This window comes from Carettochelys insculpta, chromosome 1 (genome assembly GCF_033958435.1).
Source record: "Carettochelys insculpta isolate YL-2023 chromosome 1, ASM3395843v1, whole genome shotgun sequence".
In the NCBI taxonomy this organism is placed as follows: Eukaryota; Metazoa; Chordata; order Testudines; family Carettochelyidae; genus Carettochelys; species Carettochelys insculpta.
This window is the reverse complement of record NC_134137.1, coordinates 137,397,112-137,413,731: the sequence shown is the minus strand read 5'-3', so window position 1 is coordinate 137,413,731 and position 16,620 is coordinate 137,397,112. Positions and strand designations below refer to the sequence as shown.

The window sequence follows — 16,620 nt, the reverse complement described above, 5'->3', positions numbered from 1 at the left end:
ATTCACCTTAAAATGTCCAGACAACTGTAATGACCAGACTACAAAAAGAAAGTAAAAATAATTTCCCTAATGATGGCAGAAAAAATGGCTCACAGCTAACTTGACTAGAGAGCTCAGGAAATGCTTATTAGAATGTTTATTTTTTTTTAAAAAAAAGAGATAATACAGTTTGCATTGTTAATCCCTATTAACTGACAGACCATTGTAATGAAATTTGTTGTATTGCTTTTTTTTTTAGGACCCCTAATATTGACCGTCTGGCAAAGGAAGGGGTGAAACTCACTCAGCACATTGCTGCAGCTCCACTTTGCACTCCAAGCAGAGCAGCTTTCCTGACTGGCAGATACCCCATCCGATCAGGTTTGGACCTGATTAACTGAATGGTGCTATCTGACAAGAGATCTTAGCTTTTAAACATTTAGGCTAAATCTATACTACATTCCACTTTCAAAAGGGAAATGCAAACGAGGGAGATCAAAAATGCAAATGAAACGATGATTTACAAATCTCATGCTTCATTTGCATAATCTCGCACGATCAAGTTTTTAGAAGAGACTTTTTCAAAAGCAAAAACAGCCATGTAGATGGGATTCCTTCAAAAACAAACCCCATTTTCGAAAGCACGCTTCTTCCTGAAACAAAATAGGAAGGGTTCTTTCGAAAATGCTTTTTTTTCCAGAGGAACCCTGTCAACATGGCTGTTTTTGCTTTCAAAAAAGTCTCTCCAAAAACACAATTGTGCGAGATTATGCAAATGAAGCATGAGATCTGTAAATCAGTGTTTCATTTGCATTACCCTTTTGAAAGGGGAATGTAGTATAAGTGTAGCCTGAGGCTCATTGACTTTGAAGCCAGAAGGGACCACTGGGATCATGGAGACCTCAGATCCTCACCTGCCCTCTCCTGAAATACACTCCTAACTGCTGGCTGAGCCATTTATGTCCTACAATCATGATTTAAAGAGTTCAAGTTACGAGAATCCACCACTTGCTCTAGTTTAATTCTGCAAACATCTGTGTCCCATGCAGCAGAGGAAGGTGAAACCCCCTCAAGGTCTCTACCAAACTGACCCAAGGTTTATTCCCCAACCCCAAGGATGACAACCAGTTGAACCCTGAGCATTTCAGGAGAATGAGCAGCCAAACACCTGAGAGAGAGCTTTATGAAGTAATTCAGAGTCCTCCGTATTTAGACTATGTCTACACTTGCCCCATACTTCAAAGGGGGAATGGTAATCAGGGTGATGGAGATTACTAATGAAGTGCTGCACTGAATATGCAGCACTTCATAAGGTTAATTCTCCCCCATAGCAATTTCAAAGTGCCAACATGCCCTGTAGCCATGGGCACTTTGAAGTGCTCGCAGCTACACACATGCCAGCACTTTGAAGTTTGACACTTCAAAGTTGCCACAGGGGAGAATTAGCCTAATGAAGTGCTGCATATTCAGTGCAGCACTTCATCAGTAATCTCCCATCACCCTGATTACCATGACCCCTTCGAAGTACGGGGCAAGTGTAGGCATAGCCTTTGTGTCCCATCAGCAGCTGTTGGAGATATGTGCTTATTTTATCATCATTGCAGCATGACTGCATTCATCCTTGACTATGCACGGAAGGAGGTGAGGAGCTGCAAAGATATGTTTAGTTTGGAAAACAGAAGATTGAGGGGCGACATGATAGCGGTTTTCAGGTATCTAAAAGGGTGTCATAAGGAGGAGAGAGAAAACTTGTTCTTTTTGGCCTCTGAGGATGGAACAAGAGGCAATGGGCTTAAACTGCAGCAAGGGAGGTTTAGGGTAGACATTAGAAAAAAGTTCCTAACTGTCAGGGTGGTCAAACAATAAATTGCCTAGGGAGGTTGTGGAATCTCCATCGCTGGAGATATTTAAAAAGAGGTTAGATAGATGTCTATCAGGGATGGTTTAGACAGTACTTGGTCCTGCCATTGGGGCAGGGGGCTGGACTCGATGGCCTCTCGAGGTCCCTTCCAGTCCTAGTGTTCTATGATTCTATGAAAGCAGCAGCCATGATGTCTTCCACTGACTTGCTACTACAAGTCCGCCCATGTGGGCAATCTACTTTTGAGGGCCCACAGATATTTAGCAGACATGGCTGGTCCATATGGAAGACTGTGGGGTAGATAAGAAACAGCCATTCCTGGCACCAGCTTCCCCTCAAACCAGTATGTTTTGTGCTACAGAAGATCGTGGAATAAGGCTGCCCTGTAATAGTGACGCCATTAGTATGCTGCTGCTAAAGCTCAACAACTAATAGCACACTTCTCAAACAGCAAAACGTTTCTTAAACACAGCTTATTTTAGGTCCAAATCCAAAACAAAAATACCTGAGATAGTAACGTAAAAGCAAGTTAAAGCATGTACACAATGTACACAGACTAGTTTTAGTCCCTCTGGGCTAAACAAGCAGGAATGGCAGACATGCAAAACAAATTAGCACCATGGTATAGCTCACCCAAGCCACACAAGAATAATCAATTTGTCAGAAGTGTCCTTTCCTAGCCTGATAATGCAGGGATGAAAATCAAATAGTTATGCAAGCTTCTATATTGCAATTCCTTATCATTGCACCAGTGCAGATTATTTCAGTGTGTATTCCAGGGAGTTTGAAATCAGTATGCGCCCCTACTTTCCTCCCTTTAACTCCCACTGAAATCAGTGGGAGCTGTGCATAGATATTCACAGTCCAGTCTGTGTTCCTATAGCTCTACTGAATCCATGAAGTTTGGATGATCCTGTAATATGCAATGTCCCTTCTATTAGTGTCCCATTTCAGTCTCAGAGAAACTTGCCATTTGATTTACGTTTGACAGCCACCATTCCCTGTTGTCTTTTACAGTTTTCTTCTTTTTCACCCACCATCAAACATACACTGAGATCCACAACTTTGGTTTCTGTAAAAAGGTTTTTCTCTGTGTTTCCCAAGTCCTACTGCAAATATGATTAAAAGATAAAAGGAAAGCAACACGCACATCAGTGTGAGATTCAAATGAGAAATTGGTAATATAGATGCAAGAGACATATATCTCCCCTTTCTCATCCAGACTCCTAATTTATTCTCATTCAGGTTTAAGCAGACAGTAAAGGATAGATTCTTAGATGGTATAAATTAGCACCACACTACTATAGTCAGTGACACTATGCTGACTTACATCTTCTGAGGATATGGCCCCAAGAATGTAAGTATGATTTCTAGTGGCCTCCAAATTATTCAGCTATTGGAGGCAGGTGACAGGGAACCAGACAATGGAAAGATAAAACAGGTTGATCATTGAACCTCAACACATTTTGATTGTGCAGACAAGAGAGCTCTAGCAATCTATAATAAAAACAAAACTTGCTTTTGAATAAAGCATGTTGTTGCTGTATTTTGTACTTCTAAAAATTGTGTATTATAGGTATGGATGCCATTAACAGCTACCGTGTTATTCAGTGGGCTGGGGCCTCGGGAGGACTTCCTCCAAATGAAACTACCTTTGCCAAGATACTACAGCAGCAAGGCTACATTACAGGACTAATAGGTATGTAGACTCAATATTGGCTGGGTGAAAGGTGCTATTTGAACAGTTAAATACTCCATTGAGTGGGGATTGATCAGAATATGAAGGGGTTTTATTTAGGGTTACCATATTTGAACTTTCAAAAAAGAACACCCCTGAGACAGTGTGTGTCTCTATCAATATCTATCAACTCACATTGTATTAATGCGTTACAATATATATAGTACATTTATACAACATGATTTGGCAGATACTGATGCAGCTAAATTCCCTCTCAGGGCTGTCCTCTTTTCTGAAAATTCAAATGTGGTAACCCTAGTTTTAATTCAAGAAACACATGCCACTGCCCAAGTGTCAATGATCTAAGTAAGGAAGGAGCATGAAAACATCAGCCAGATATCACTTCTTTATGCAGCAAATATTTCTTGATTGTAGCTGAACAAATGGATGTATTTTAGGTCTCCACATGATCCTCGAAAAGCAATAAAGAGAGGAAACTACTTTACCCTGGCCTATTGAAACCAATAGCTCTGCTTGTCACCCAACTCCCACACATTTTGTGCAGTATTATACTGTAAATCATTTTACCCATCTAACTGGGCAGATGAATCCCAGTCAAGCAATTCCTCTTTGACAGTCCGACTGATAAGTCTTTTCCTAAGGTAACACTTTTACTCAGGAGAAGCTCTGTGTGTGACACAACAAGATAAAGTAGTAAAGGATGAGATTGCGTGCTAAGCTTTTAAAGGTATGGCTACGCTTTGAGTTGTACATCCTATTCCCAGCTGGTGGAGACAAATATGTGCTGGCCCTGCTGGAGACAGTGTGCTGAAAAATAGGAGAGAGCTGCCATGGTGGGAGCAGTTTGGTTCCCAAAGTGTGTGCCCATCAGAGATCCTAGGTAGGGTTTTGGATCACCTGGCCTCTCCTTGCCCCACTATTTGCACTGCCATGACTACATTCTATCTTAGTGCACCAGCTACATCAGAGCTAACCTGAGTATGTGTCCTTCTCGAGCTGGAAATCTCAATCCCAGCATGCAATGTGGACATACCTTTAGAGGCACGGAACAAAACGCACAGCCCAGTGAGAGGTGGGGGCTCTGGAGGCCTCTCTTCAATTACAGCAGCCTTCAGGGTTGCCCTCTGGACTGCAAGACCGCACCGAATCTCCACAATGCTACGTGCTGTGCCCCCAGTCCTTCCCCTCTACAAGGGGATCTTTTATGGGCAGACTGCAGCTGTATTTTACAGTGCTTCAAGGGTGACCATATTTCCATATGCTGAATACAGGAAACCTGCTAAAATGTATCATATTCAATTGAGTTCAAGGGCAAATAATCAGAACTACACAGTCCACAAGTTCTAATTAACATCAGGTTGACTAAGCCTCCACTAAATAGAAATACTGGCAAGCTGGATTCTTTATATTTACCTTCTTATCTTTAAAGAAGAGTGTCACATACGATCCCCCATAGAAGTCTGACCAACTATCCTGAGCCTCTCTACCTGGTGATCTCTACTATCCATCCCTTGCTGAGTCGCCAGGACCAGACCCACCTCAACTGGTACCTGCTCCCACATCTTCCTGAGGCAACACACGAGTGGGCATATAGGGTCAAATGTCCCTCCAAATCTCTGCCAGCGTTCACGCTAGAATGATGCCAGCTGCAGCCTTTTGGCATTGTGTGGGAGGGAAAGGAGAGGGGCTTGCCGTTGCAGTAGAGAAGGATTGCAAAAAGGGATGACCCGGTCCATGTCTCCCCAGAGTTCACCTTTTCTTCTCCTGCCCTCACAGGAGCCCCTCAGTACTGACAGAAGGGAGATTGAAAATACAGAACAATTGCCCAGTTTTTAAGAAAAAACCGAGACACCTGCCAGGAAGGTTTAAATACAGAACTAAAACTTCCCTGTACATCACTCTAGTGAGCATTAGAGGCACTTGAATTGAAGCTGTCTTATTATAGATAAAAGGCAGCATCTGGCCCATTGGTTTTGGAATTCACAACCCCCATACCTTGGTTCAAACCACCCTGAATTAGTTGCTCTTCTGAGTATGCTGTAAGGAGACACCTGTTTAAGTGGGCCTTTCCTGGAAGCCTGAGATGGATTGTGATGTAGTCTTCTTCTCTCAGTAAAGATAACATAGCAGAAAGGTGGGAGTGGCTATTGTTTTGTTTCATGATGGCTTTGGAGATGGAAGGGGTATCTAGAGCTTTGACAGATACACTTTTAATTTTGTTAGAATAACTAAAAACAATATTTATAATTTCCCAGAAGCTAACATTACTTTATGCTCATGCGCTGTGTGTACCCTCATCGCTGAAGCTTTTTACATCCAATATATAATTTACACTGATACCAGCATCTCATGGCTTGTTTGGCAGATAGCCAAAAGTGTTGTCATTTCACTGGTTAAAGGGGTCTTCAGCTTATTTCATTTTATAATTGGCTCCATCATTAAATCCAGATCACACCCTATCACTTTGCATCCAACACCTCATCTGACTTTCTACATAAATGTACTGCAACACTTTCCAGAACAAAATCTTACTTACTTTCCTCATTCATATGTTGGCTTTCCAGAGAGTAGAGAGACACGAGAATAATGTTGTTTCAGCTTCCATTGTAAAAGGATGTATGTCCCCTTTCTTATCGCTGGCATAAATCCAAGCATGCCAGATATTTCTACCTTGTGCTTGAAATCCTGGCATTTGTCAATTATTAGATCCTATTTTAGGCCCTAATCATGGGCACTAAGTGATTCAGGCAAGAGAGCATGTGTACCTGTGCAGGCCCTCAGTGATTCAGAGGAACTTTTGAGAACAGAAGGACTTGTCCTGTTGAAGCCCATTATATAATTAGGGTCTACTATAGGAGTAAAGTATCAGAGAGGTATCCGTGTTAGTCTATATCTGCAAAAACAACAAGAAGTCCTGTGGCACCTTATAGACTAATCGATATTTTGCAGCATAAGCTTTCATGGTCAAAGACCAGCTTCTGACAAAGTGGGTCTGTCTTTGCCCACAAAAGCTTATGCTGCAAAATATCGATTAGTTTATAAGGTGCCACAGGACTTCTTGTTGTTTTTATAGAAGGAAAATTAATTTTATTAGCCAGGTAGTTTTGGGTTTAGTCCGCCTGACAGCAGAGCATTTTAAATGATTGTACAGTATCATATGTTTATATTTTAAACTATATTTTCAGGGAAATGGCATCAAGGCGTGAACTGTGAATCCCGCAACGACTACTGTCATCATCCCCTAAATCATGGGTTTGGTTATTTTTATGGCATGCCATTTAGTCTAATGAATGACTGTCAAAAAACACAACCTCCTGAGAAAGACAGAGTCTTGAGAAGCAAATTCTGGCTTTACACTCAGATAATTGGCCTTGCAGTACTTACACTTGCAATAGCAAGGTTTACGGGCTTGGTCTCAGTCAGCTGGAAGATAATCACCTGTTTTGCTTGGTTTGGTTTGTTGTTCTTTGCAACCTGGTTCTCAAGTTATGGATTCGTAAGATATTGGGACTGCTTCCTGATGAGAAACCATGAAATAACTGAACAGCCAATGGTGGTAGAAAGAACTACATCCCTTATAGTGAGAGAGGCCATTTCTTTTATTGAAAGGTAACATACAGTTCATTTTGAACATATTTGTTTTGATTCTTGAATGTTTCGCCACATTGTTTAGTTGTCCAATTGATTAGCCTGTTAATTTTTAAATTAAGCGTTCAAATGTGAATAGGGCGACCATACCTCCTGGTCCAAAATACGGGACAGGGAGATATGAAGCGGGGGGGGGAGTTCCTCCTGGCTCCATCAAGCCCCGGAAAGTCGGGAAGGGGGAGGCAGCCACCAGCCCTCCCTGAGCCCTGGGGAAGCTTCAGCCATCGGCGATCCCCCCAGAAGCCCCAGGGAAGCGGCAAGGAGGTGGCAGCTGCAGCTCTCCCCCGACTTGCCCAAGCCTCAGGGAAGCAGCACGGACACAGCAGCCGCCCACGCTCCCGCCGCACTTCCCAGAGGCTAAGGGAAGCAGCAAGGAGGCCCTGACCTGTGGGCTTCCTCTGATGCGGAGAACATGTACTGATATATGGTACGAGCTCTCTGGCCAACAGCTGTACCTGCGCAGCTGCTGTTGGGAAAGGTCGGGTGGGGAGTGGGGGAGGGCCCAAATATGGAACAACTAGTCTCTTTTAAAAAATAAGTAGGGACACCTTTAGGCATGCCAAATACGGGATGGATGGTCACTCTAAAGGTTAAGTCCTCTATATGTAATTGTTACATTGACTCCAAAAATTAAAGTCATGGACAAAGAGTTTAAGATCAGAAAGGACCACAAAATCACCTTCTCTGGCCTCTGAACTAAGGCTGTAGAGGAGGCTCATTCTTTATCTCTGTAAGTTGTCTTGGTACCACTACATGAGGCAGTGAGCTACACCCCTAGGTTTGTGGGTTACACATATCATACACCAAACCAACAATCAGAACTAGATCAAAGTATTATAGTTTTCAGAAGATTAAGCTTTGGTGTGGCAGAGGCAGAGAATAGAGGGAGTGAGGTGTACCAATTCTTGAGGTTGCTGCCATGGCAGAGAATTGATTTAATGAGTTACACCAAGATTATTCTAGCCCATGTCCCGTCCTTCTTACTTCAGAAGAAGGTGAAAACTCCCAAAGTTTGCTAGCTTGACATGAGGGGAAAATTCCTTCCTGATCCAACATCTGATGATCAGTAAGAACCTGACCACATGAGCAAAATTCATCAAACAAACCCCTGAGATATAAATGTAAAAAAAAAATTCTCAGTACCATACAAGACCACCTGCCCAACCTGTTCACTGTCTTCTTTGAGGTTTCAGGGGAAGAAGAGATAAATCAATACATATACACATATACACACGTACTCAAACATATATACACACACACACTGAGCAGAAGGTGGGAGGGGGAATTTACTTCCTGGTCATCCCTGGTAACCAGTTGAAACCCTGAGACACATGATTTTAGGAACATACGACATGAACCAGAAGGGGCATGTGGGCTGTCAAGACTCATCAACCACCACTACAGGCTCCCAAATCAGGTATTTCTACTCATAAATGTGTCCATTTATTTCTTTAAAAGAATTAGGCTATTTGCTTGTTCAACCCCAATTGGAAAGCTATTTCAGCACCTTACTCTTCTGATAGTTAAAACCTTTCTTCTGATTTCCAGCCTGAATTTTTTTACAACCAGTTTCTATCCATTTGCTCTTGTGCCAGCATTATTGTTTTAAGTTATGGTGGTGTGAAGGTTTTCAGTATAATTTACTGCTTTCAGGAACTCTTACATTTTCAACATTTTAAGTTCTTGGACTGAAAACTTCCAGGCTCTGTTTGTAGAATTGTTCTGTTTTGTCTTGTTTTGTTTTGTTTTTCATGAGAGCAGAATATTTAAAAAGATGGCAGCTCTCCTCCGCTACAGATCTACATTGGTTCTTCAGTGCATCCCTCCTTTTGTCTCTCTCCCAGCAATGGAACTGTGTTCCTAAAATTGTCATGCATCAAACCAGGGCCTGATTGTCACCTGCTGTAACTTGGCATAGCTATCTAGACTTCAGACGATTTACACCAGCAAAGAATGTGCTCTCCAGAATGAAACCTGTATACTTATGAATGCAAAGAAAAAAAAAGGGGGGGGATTATTTTAAATATTCAGAATTAAATGTAATTTTGTGGAACTCTGGATTTCAATATTTCACAGGCACTAGATGGTTCTAGGATTAGTTACTGGAACTTTAACAGAAATTAATACCACAGATTCCCTTCGCAAAAAAAGGTTGTGACTCTACTCTTACAAAAGTGAAGTACATGTATAAACTGAGGTATTATTTACAAGGAAATGACACATTAATTCTTTTAAAGGAACAAGCATGGACCTTTCCTCCTCTTTGTTTCCTTTCTACATGTGCACACACCGCTTATCACCATGGAGATGTTTCTTGGGAGGAGCAGACATGGCTTATATGGAGATAATGTAGAGGAGATGGACTGGATGGTGGGTGAGTCAATGTAACAGATAATACGTGCTCTAACACCCTAACACACAATTAAAATGCTTGCAGCATTCATAGACAGAGTCGTTTCTGAGTACTCACTGTGCCACTATCTCACTGACACAAACCTTTATTGTGTGGCTCGCTGGTGTGTTTAAATGCACAGCTCTCCACCATGCAGAAGTCTGTGCAGATCCTGCTGATATGCACTGATCATTCCCTATTACATCTGGCATTCTGACTCATGTCGGCAATTCACCGTCTATTGACATACTCTTGATTCAAATGACAAGATGTCAGTGTGGACTAAGGAACACACAGTGCACAGCAGCCAAGTCTACGCAGACAGCTAATGCATGCCATGATGTAGCACTGTAGATTTACACTTCTGCTGCCTGCACAGTTGGTGTTGGTATAGTTGTGCCCTCAGACTGTAAAGTCTCCAAGAGAAGTATCATCTTTTTGTTCCATGTTTGTAGGGACCTAGCGCAAGAGAGTCCTGCTCTGTGACAAGGGTTCAGAAGCACCACCATAATACTTCTACGACTGACAATGATGTGCTAATGGTGTACCATATCTTTCCTTTGCATTAAAAAAAAAAGTTAACAAAATCACAAGCAAAGGTTCAGCGCTCACAAAGTCTTCAGTATGTGCTTATCTTTATGTGTAGAAGCATGGGCAGTGAGTATAGGAGCCTGTCTCGCCCCACCCGCACTCTACCCCCAGAACGTTCTCTCACCCCACTTCAGAAAAGCTCCTGAGCTATCCCCACCCCCCCGCAGCCGTGCTGAGGCTGGGGACACTGGGGCAGTGCACCCTGCCTTAGCTGCAGTGCAGGACACCGGAGACACCCAGCCTCCCCATGCTCCAAGGCTAGGAAGGCTGGGATCGCACGCCACCTGCCTTCTTGGTGCTCCAGGACCGGGGAGGCCCAGTTGGAGGGCTGGAGGCTTGCCCTTGTTGTGGGGAGTCTTGTTTTCCAAGAGGACAGGGCCTCAGAAGGAAGGAGAAGGGTTCGGGGCTCATATGTTTAAAGTTAAGTGTGTGCATATTTGCAGGACTGGAACCAAAATTTGTTTTGCTAGTCCTAGTTCTATTTTTCTATTTTCTGTTTTTGTTTCTGGGTACATAGGTATCATTTCTATTTATAGGCCTAGTCCTGGAGGCTATTGACAAGGAAGGTTTGAAAAATACCACACTCACATACTTTGCCTCTGACCATGGTGGGTTCTTGGAAGCTCAAGAAGGAAAAGCACAGTTAGGTGGCTGGAACGAAATATACAAAGGTGAGGATTATTAGCCAGATGAAATTCCTTAAAATGCAAACTGTCTTTCTATGTTAATCAACAGAATATTTACTGGTACCACAGGCAGAAAGTAATTACAGGTTCTGCCTCCCTGGCAGCCTTGAGACCTGAGCAGTCCCAGACCAGGGATTTTTCCAGGTCAATCCCCTGCTGGTCTCCAGCCACAATCCCGGGCTGCTCTCCCTGATACTGGCCACTTCCTGGCCCTGGCCCTTACTCCCCGGTTCTACCCTGGGCCACCACTCCCCAGCCCTGGCTGACTGCAGTCTGCGGCTCCCTGGCCATGGGACGCTGTTCCCAGGGGGCAGTGGCATCAGCTGTCCGGCCCTGGCTGTGGCTCCCTGGCTACAGCGATGGGCCACTGTGCCCCAGCCCTGGCTGTGGTCCGCCACTCACCAGCCTGTGACCTGATGCCCAGGTGCCAGCTAAGGGTCTGGTGGGGCAAAGGGGGTGATGCCACACCAGCAGCTACGCTAAGCAGCCAGGGCAGGCTGGGTTCCTAGGTTTCGTTTAGTTCGGGTTCAGCAGCAAGAGGAAAATTACACTTAGAGAGGCTTTAATAGTTACTTTTTATTTATACAAAGATAGAAACAATTTAACTAAGACAAATGATTAAAGTTCAAGTTAGTACTCGTGGTTTTTAAAGGGGAAACAACACGATTTAACTTAAGAAAAGTTTTAGACAAACTAGCTAGCTTAAACGAATACAAGTAATGTGTACACATGAAAGGCACGTTGCAGGTGTGATTTTCACCCCTGCCTCTTAGACCAGGTGGAACCAGAGTCTTTCCCTCAATTCCTATTGGAAAGAAGTGTAATACAGGTGTAATTCTTACCCCTGCCTGCTAGATCCGGTGTGAGCCAGAATCTTTCTCTCAATCCCTCGGGAAGAAGTAGATACGAACCAGGCTTCCCCAGTCTTGGGAGTTAATTCCAGACCTGGCCAGTAGGTGTAGATGATTGAAACTCAAAGGGGGCTGGGCTGCCAAACCCCTCTTATACCCCTTTTGTCACGTAGGCTTCTTCCCGGTCTCAAGTGGACAATTGGGAGGAATGTGTTTGAACCCCAGGTTTCCCAGGGAAGGTGCAAGGCTCAGTTTGCACCTGTGAATTGTGGACAATTGGGCACCTTTGGAGGCGATCGGCGGGGGTTCCCCGCTCTTCCTGGGGTAGTGATCAGGCGTATCAATCACCGAGATCAGCCAGAAGGGAGGCCATTAGCTAGCCCATTCACTGTCTGGTTTTTGTGTATAGTAGAGAGGCTGGGCGAGACAGCACGCCTGCGTTCCCAGGACATCAAAGGCTGCCTGTCTCCCTTGCTTGTTTCTCTCTCTGTCTCTCCCAGTGTGGGAGGGGAGAGGAGGAAAAGGCCAAATGGGGGGTTCACGTCTGGCTACATTCCACCCCCTTGACACGCCTTATTACGTCCCAGGATACAAGGTGGTGGTGATGCCAGCACCTCTTGCCCTCCTTGGAGGAAGCTAAAGCCACCCTATTGGCAGGGTCTGATTAGGTAATTTTGGATCAAGGGATTGATTAGGATCGCTTGCCAATGCCATATACCGGATTTGTGCAGAGGAGACAGCTGTGTACACAAAATGCCTAACAATACATAGAAGTATACAGCAAGCAATTACAATGAGTAAAATGGTTAATACAGTATTTACAATAGAGTGAAAGAATGGAGTTAATGAAAGTCCTAAGTGTTGGGCTAGCCAATCTAGCCATGAGATTTTCCCATCCTCAGTTACAGCATGTGGTACCTTAATAGCACCCTTTATAGCGAGTACATCTTGTTCAATTTGTCCTGATTTATTTACATAAAAACAGCAAGACTGGTTAATTACTGCACATACTCCCCCTTGTTGGGCTAAAACTGCATCTAAGGTTATTCTGTTTTGTAGGGCATAGCGGGCTACTGATTGTATTTGCTCATTAAGCAAGCCTAGGGCATCTGCAGTGCGGTTTAGAGCCTTCTCTATTTGCCCAGATCAATTTACTAGTGCCTTTTCCAGCTCGGCTACTCCAAGCCAGGGCAGGAATGCATGGGTGAACTGGTGGAAACCTGTAGGGCATTGTATAAGGTGGTTTGCAGTAAATCTTCTTGGCATTCAGTGCAAGAAACTTCCAAGGTTAGTGACACCTGGAGCCATAATGGGGGGGTGTACAGTAAGTCCCCCAGGGGCAGCGTGCCCTAGTGAGCAGCACCCTATCCAGTTTAGTGGCAGATACTTGTAGGCTTGCTGCCCACAGATGAAAAACAGTCCTGGCTTTTTCTTTAGGATAGGGGAATAGGGTCCCTTATACCACCCTGTTCCAGCGGGTCCTTTCTTTGGAAGATGGTGGGTAGCACAGTGACTGTCATTAGCAGTTGTGCAATGCAAAGCAAACAGCAGGTCCTGTAGGACTTGGTCTGCAGCAAAAAGGTCTGCTCTGGTGCACAGGTTTGAGAGTGGGGTATTACTGGTTACCAGTGTGGGGTTGTATATTTGTCCAGCGGTGGGAATTATGAATAGGGAATGATTGTACCAGGCTTTTCCCTCAGGGTATTGACTAAAGTTTAGGGGAATAACAGTAACATCCCTCTGCAAAAATGTGCCAGTGTGGGAGATGTTGTATCCCCAGCACCTTAAGGGTTTTTGGGGGGTTGTACTGGGGTAGATATCCCAGATGTTTAATTTCTCATTAAAACGTACGATGTGGGTGCACTGCTGATCCCTTAACCACGCGAGGTGGGATCCTGTGCTGTTTTTATTCTCAAAGCAGATGCGGTACACTTCCCTGGAGGTTCCTGTTATAGATTCCAAAGGTTGACCCCACAGTGTGGGTCTCTATTGTCCATGCCACCCCCAAGTTCCCTTCCCAGAGTCATTTAAAAGGTTGTGATCGCTGGGGTTGCTGTCATCAAACCAGGCTGGTCCCCACTGGAAAAAAGTCGCTTTTGTTCCACCAGTCATTTAAGTTTAAAGGGACAAATTCAACTCCAGGTCCTGTGGAGGAATTTAGCAGGGTGCACATCCAGCAGTTTGTAGCACCGGCAGCAGAGGCAATGGTTTGGATGGCGTTTTTGAGTGGGTGCTCAGGTGCAGCTGAGATCACAGTGATCAGGAGGAACATTGCAGCTAATTTGGGCATCGTGCTATTGTGTGCGTTGGGATCGGCTCAGGCTGATAAGTGAAGAGCCCTTAAGGAGTATTTGCAAGTCCTGCGTGGGTTGTTATCTTGTGAAGTCCTTTCCTGAAGGAAAGCACAAAGTCAGCAGGTCTTGGATACAATCCAAGCCTCAGAAATGGTTAGTGGCAACTTGTGGGAGTTTGCAATAATCCAAACTCCCTTTCCTTTGTAAGACTGGAGTATACAAGTGTGTGTGCCCAGGCTGGGGTGCTTAACTACCACAGTATCCCCAGGGGCATATTTGGAGCTTGCTAGTGGTGCTGCTGGAGTCAGAGAGGCTTTTCTTGTAGGGAAGAATCCCTTGCTAATTGGGCTACCCGTAGGGGTCTGCCGGTTGTTAAGCTGCCGGACCACAGCATCTAATCTGTCTCCCCAGGTACCGTCCGTAGGCTTCAGGTGGTAGTTTAACAGTCCATTCCATCGCTCAACTATGCCATTGGACTGAGGTCGGTATGGGAGGTGAAAGGTCCATTGAATTCCATTGTGGAGAGCCCACTCCTGGACAGGCTTGTTTTTAAAGTGTGAGCCGTTGTCAGACTGAATTTCCTGGGGTGTTGGGACAAGTGGTATTAGGCGGTTTAGTCCCATAATTGTGGACAGGCCTCTTGCTAAATGAGTAGGGTAAGCAAACCCTATTCCTGAGATGACTTCCACCCCTGTGAGAATGTATTTCCACCTTTGTCTGGTGCCAGGCAATGGTCCCACATAATCAACCTGCCAGGTTTCCCGTAGTGTCTTTCCAACCCTTAGTGTGGCAAACCGTTGTCCCTCAGTGATACGCCTCCTGGTCTCAGCACCTGTAGTGCAGGCTTGTACCAAATCCCTAGCCTGTTGGTGGGTGAGGGGCCACCCCCTGATATGTGCCTGCCTTACCAGTTCCCCACTTCCTGTGTGTCCCAAAGTTTCATGCAGCCAGATATACAGGCGTTCCCAAATCCACCTGGGTAACAGAGATCGGAGCTGCTGCATCAGCCAGGTTATTCAGCTGTGCGGCTGGAGTGCTATTCTTTTGGTGGGCTGACACATGTCCTATGCTTAGGGGTTGCTGGGTGGCATGATTATAAAGACATTTCCAGTATTCCAGTCCCCATACAGGCTTTCCTCCCATTTCCCAGTTATTATTTTTCCAGTTAGTTATCCACTGGGTGGCACCTGCCCATACAGCATATGAATCAGTGTATACAGTGTGAGCACCAGCTTCACAAGCAAGTTTAATTGCTACCAGCTCTGCAAGTTGGGCGGAGCCATCAATCTCAGTAGTTTTTTTTTTTTTGTTTTTTTTTTCGGCAACAAGTCGACTTTATTTTAGTTACTTGAACAGCTCCGTAACACCACACCCCTGAGGAATGAGAAGCAGTGTGGTAGTTTATGGGTTCTCACCGACATTTTTGCCCAGTGGCCCAGCTTCAAAAATAGCGACAAAGAGAGAGTTACCAGATTTCTCTCCTCTGTGAATTCTCTGATGATCAATAATGTCCAAGCAGCCACTGAAGGTTACCCACGTGAGTGCAGTCAGTGGGTTATTCTCTTCTAGGAACTCTCTGATGATTAACAAAGTATGAGTGTTTCCAGACAAACAACACAGCTGAAAGTTTCCTCTCTGCTGTGGGTTCTCTGATCTGTTAGATTTTAGTGCTGACAAAAACTTTTCCCACAGTCAGATCAGCTGAAAGGTTTCTCTCCAATCTGGGTTGTCTGATGACCAGTCGAAGGGTTTCTATGCTGTGTGGCTTTTCCTGTGTACAACAAGGGTTGACCTGTGTGTGAACCTTGTCCCACAGTCAGGGCAGCTTTAAGGTGTCTCTCATGTGTGGATTCTGCAGTGAATTTTAAGACTTGGGGAGCATGAGAAGCTTTTCCCACACTCAGAGCAGTGGAAGGGTTTCTCTCCAGTGTGGCTTCTCTATGTCAGTAGTTAAGGGTATGGTGGAATTGTCTGCTGGGAGGGCTGCAGCTTGCCCCTTCCACTTTCCTTTGATTAATTTAGCACTGCCGTCTGTGAACCACACTCCCTCAGGATGAGATGAGACAAATGGAGCCGCATCTCAGATAGGAGACAGTTGCGGGGGTAGGTGGCATTCCTCGGGCATGCCCACCTTCCCTACAGATTCTGTAATCATGGTGGGGTTTTGTGCAGTGTCTGCACCAGCTACCCTGTGGTGTATGTACAGTGCCCACCTTTGAATTGTCATTTTCTGTGCCACACCTGGTGGTAGCTCCTTTCCTTCCAATGTGGGTTTAATAACTGGAAGAGGGGTGTGAATAGTTATGTTTCAAGTTTGAGTCAGTTCCTCAGTGTCCCTTAAAGCCGTGTAGGCTGCCAGGAGCACTTTCTCATATGGAGTGTAATTGGCCTGTGACCCCTGCCATGACTTTGAAGCGAATTGAATGGGGCGTCGGGGTGCAGTGTCACTCTCTTGCCATAGGGCATAAGACATTCCTGTGGCTCCTACATTAATATACAAATGAAATGGGGCATCAGGGTGGATTGGACCCATGGCTTGATAAGTGTGAATTTCACTTATCAATTGCCTTAATGCCTCCTCATGAGCAGAGGTCCATTCCCAAGTGACACTTTTCTTTA

The 16,620-nt window shown here is 44.7% G+C and overlaps 1 protein-coding gene across 1 annotated transcript in view; it reads left to right on the top strand.

The window, feature by feature from the left end:
- The window catches only part of LOC142006835 (arylsulfatase D-like), a 37,286-nt gene that overhangs the window by 11,840 nt on the left and 8,826 nt on the right, over positions 1-16,620 (top strand). Inside the window, exons 5-9 of the mRNA XM_074983328.1 lie at positions 239-360; positions 3,417-3,539; positions 6,725-7,148; positions 9,425-9,561; positions 10,707-10,841. Of these exons, the coding sequence (XP_074839429.1) occupies positions 239-360; positions 3,417-3,539; positions 6,725-7,148; positions 9,425-9,561; positions 10,707-10,841 (941 nt within the window). The remainder of the gene's footprint in view (positions 1-238; positions 361-3,416; positions 3,540-6,724; positions 7,149-9,424; positions 9,562-10,706; positions 10,842-16,620) is intronic.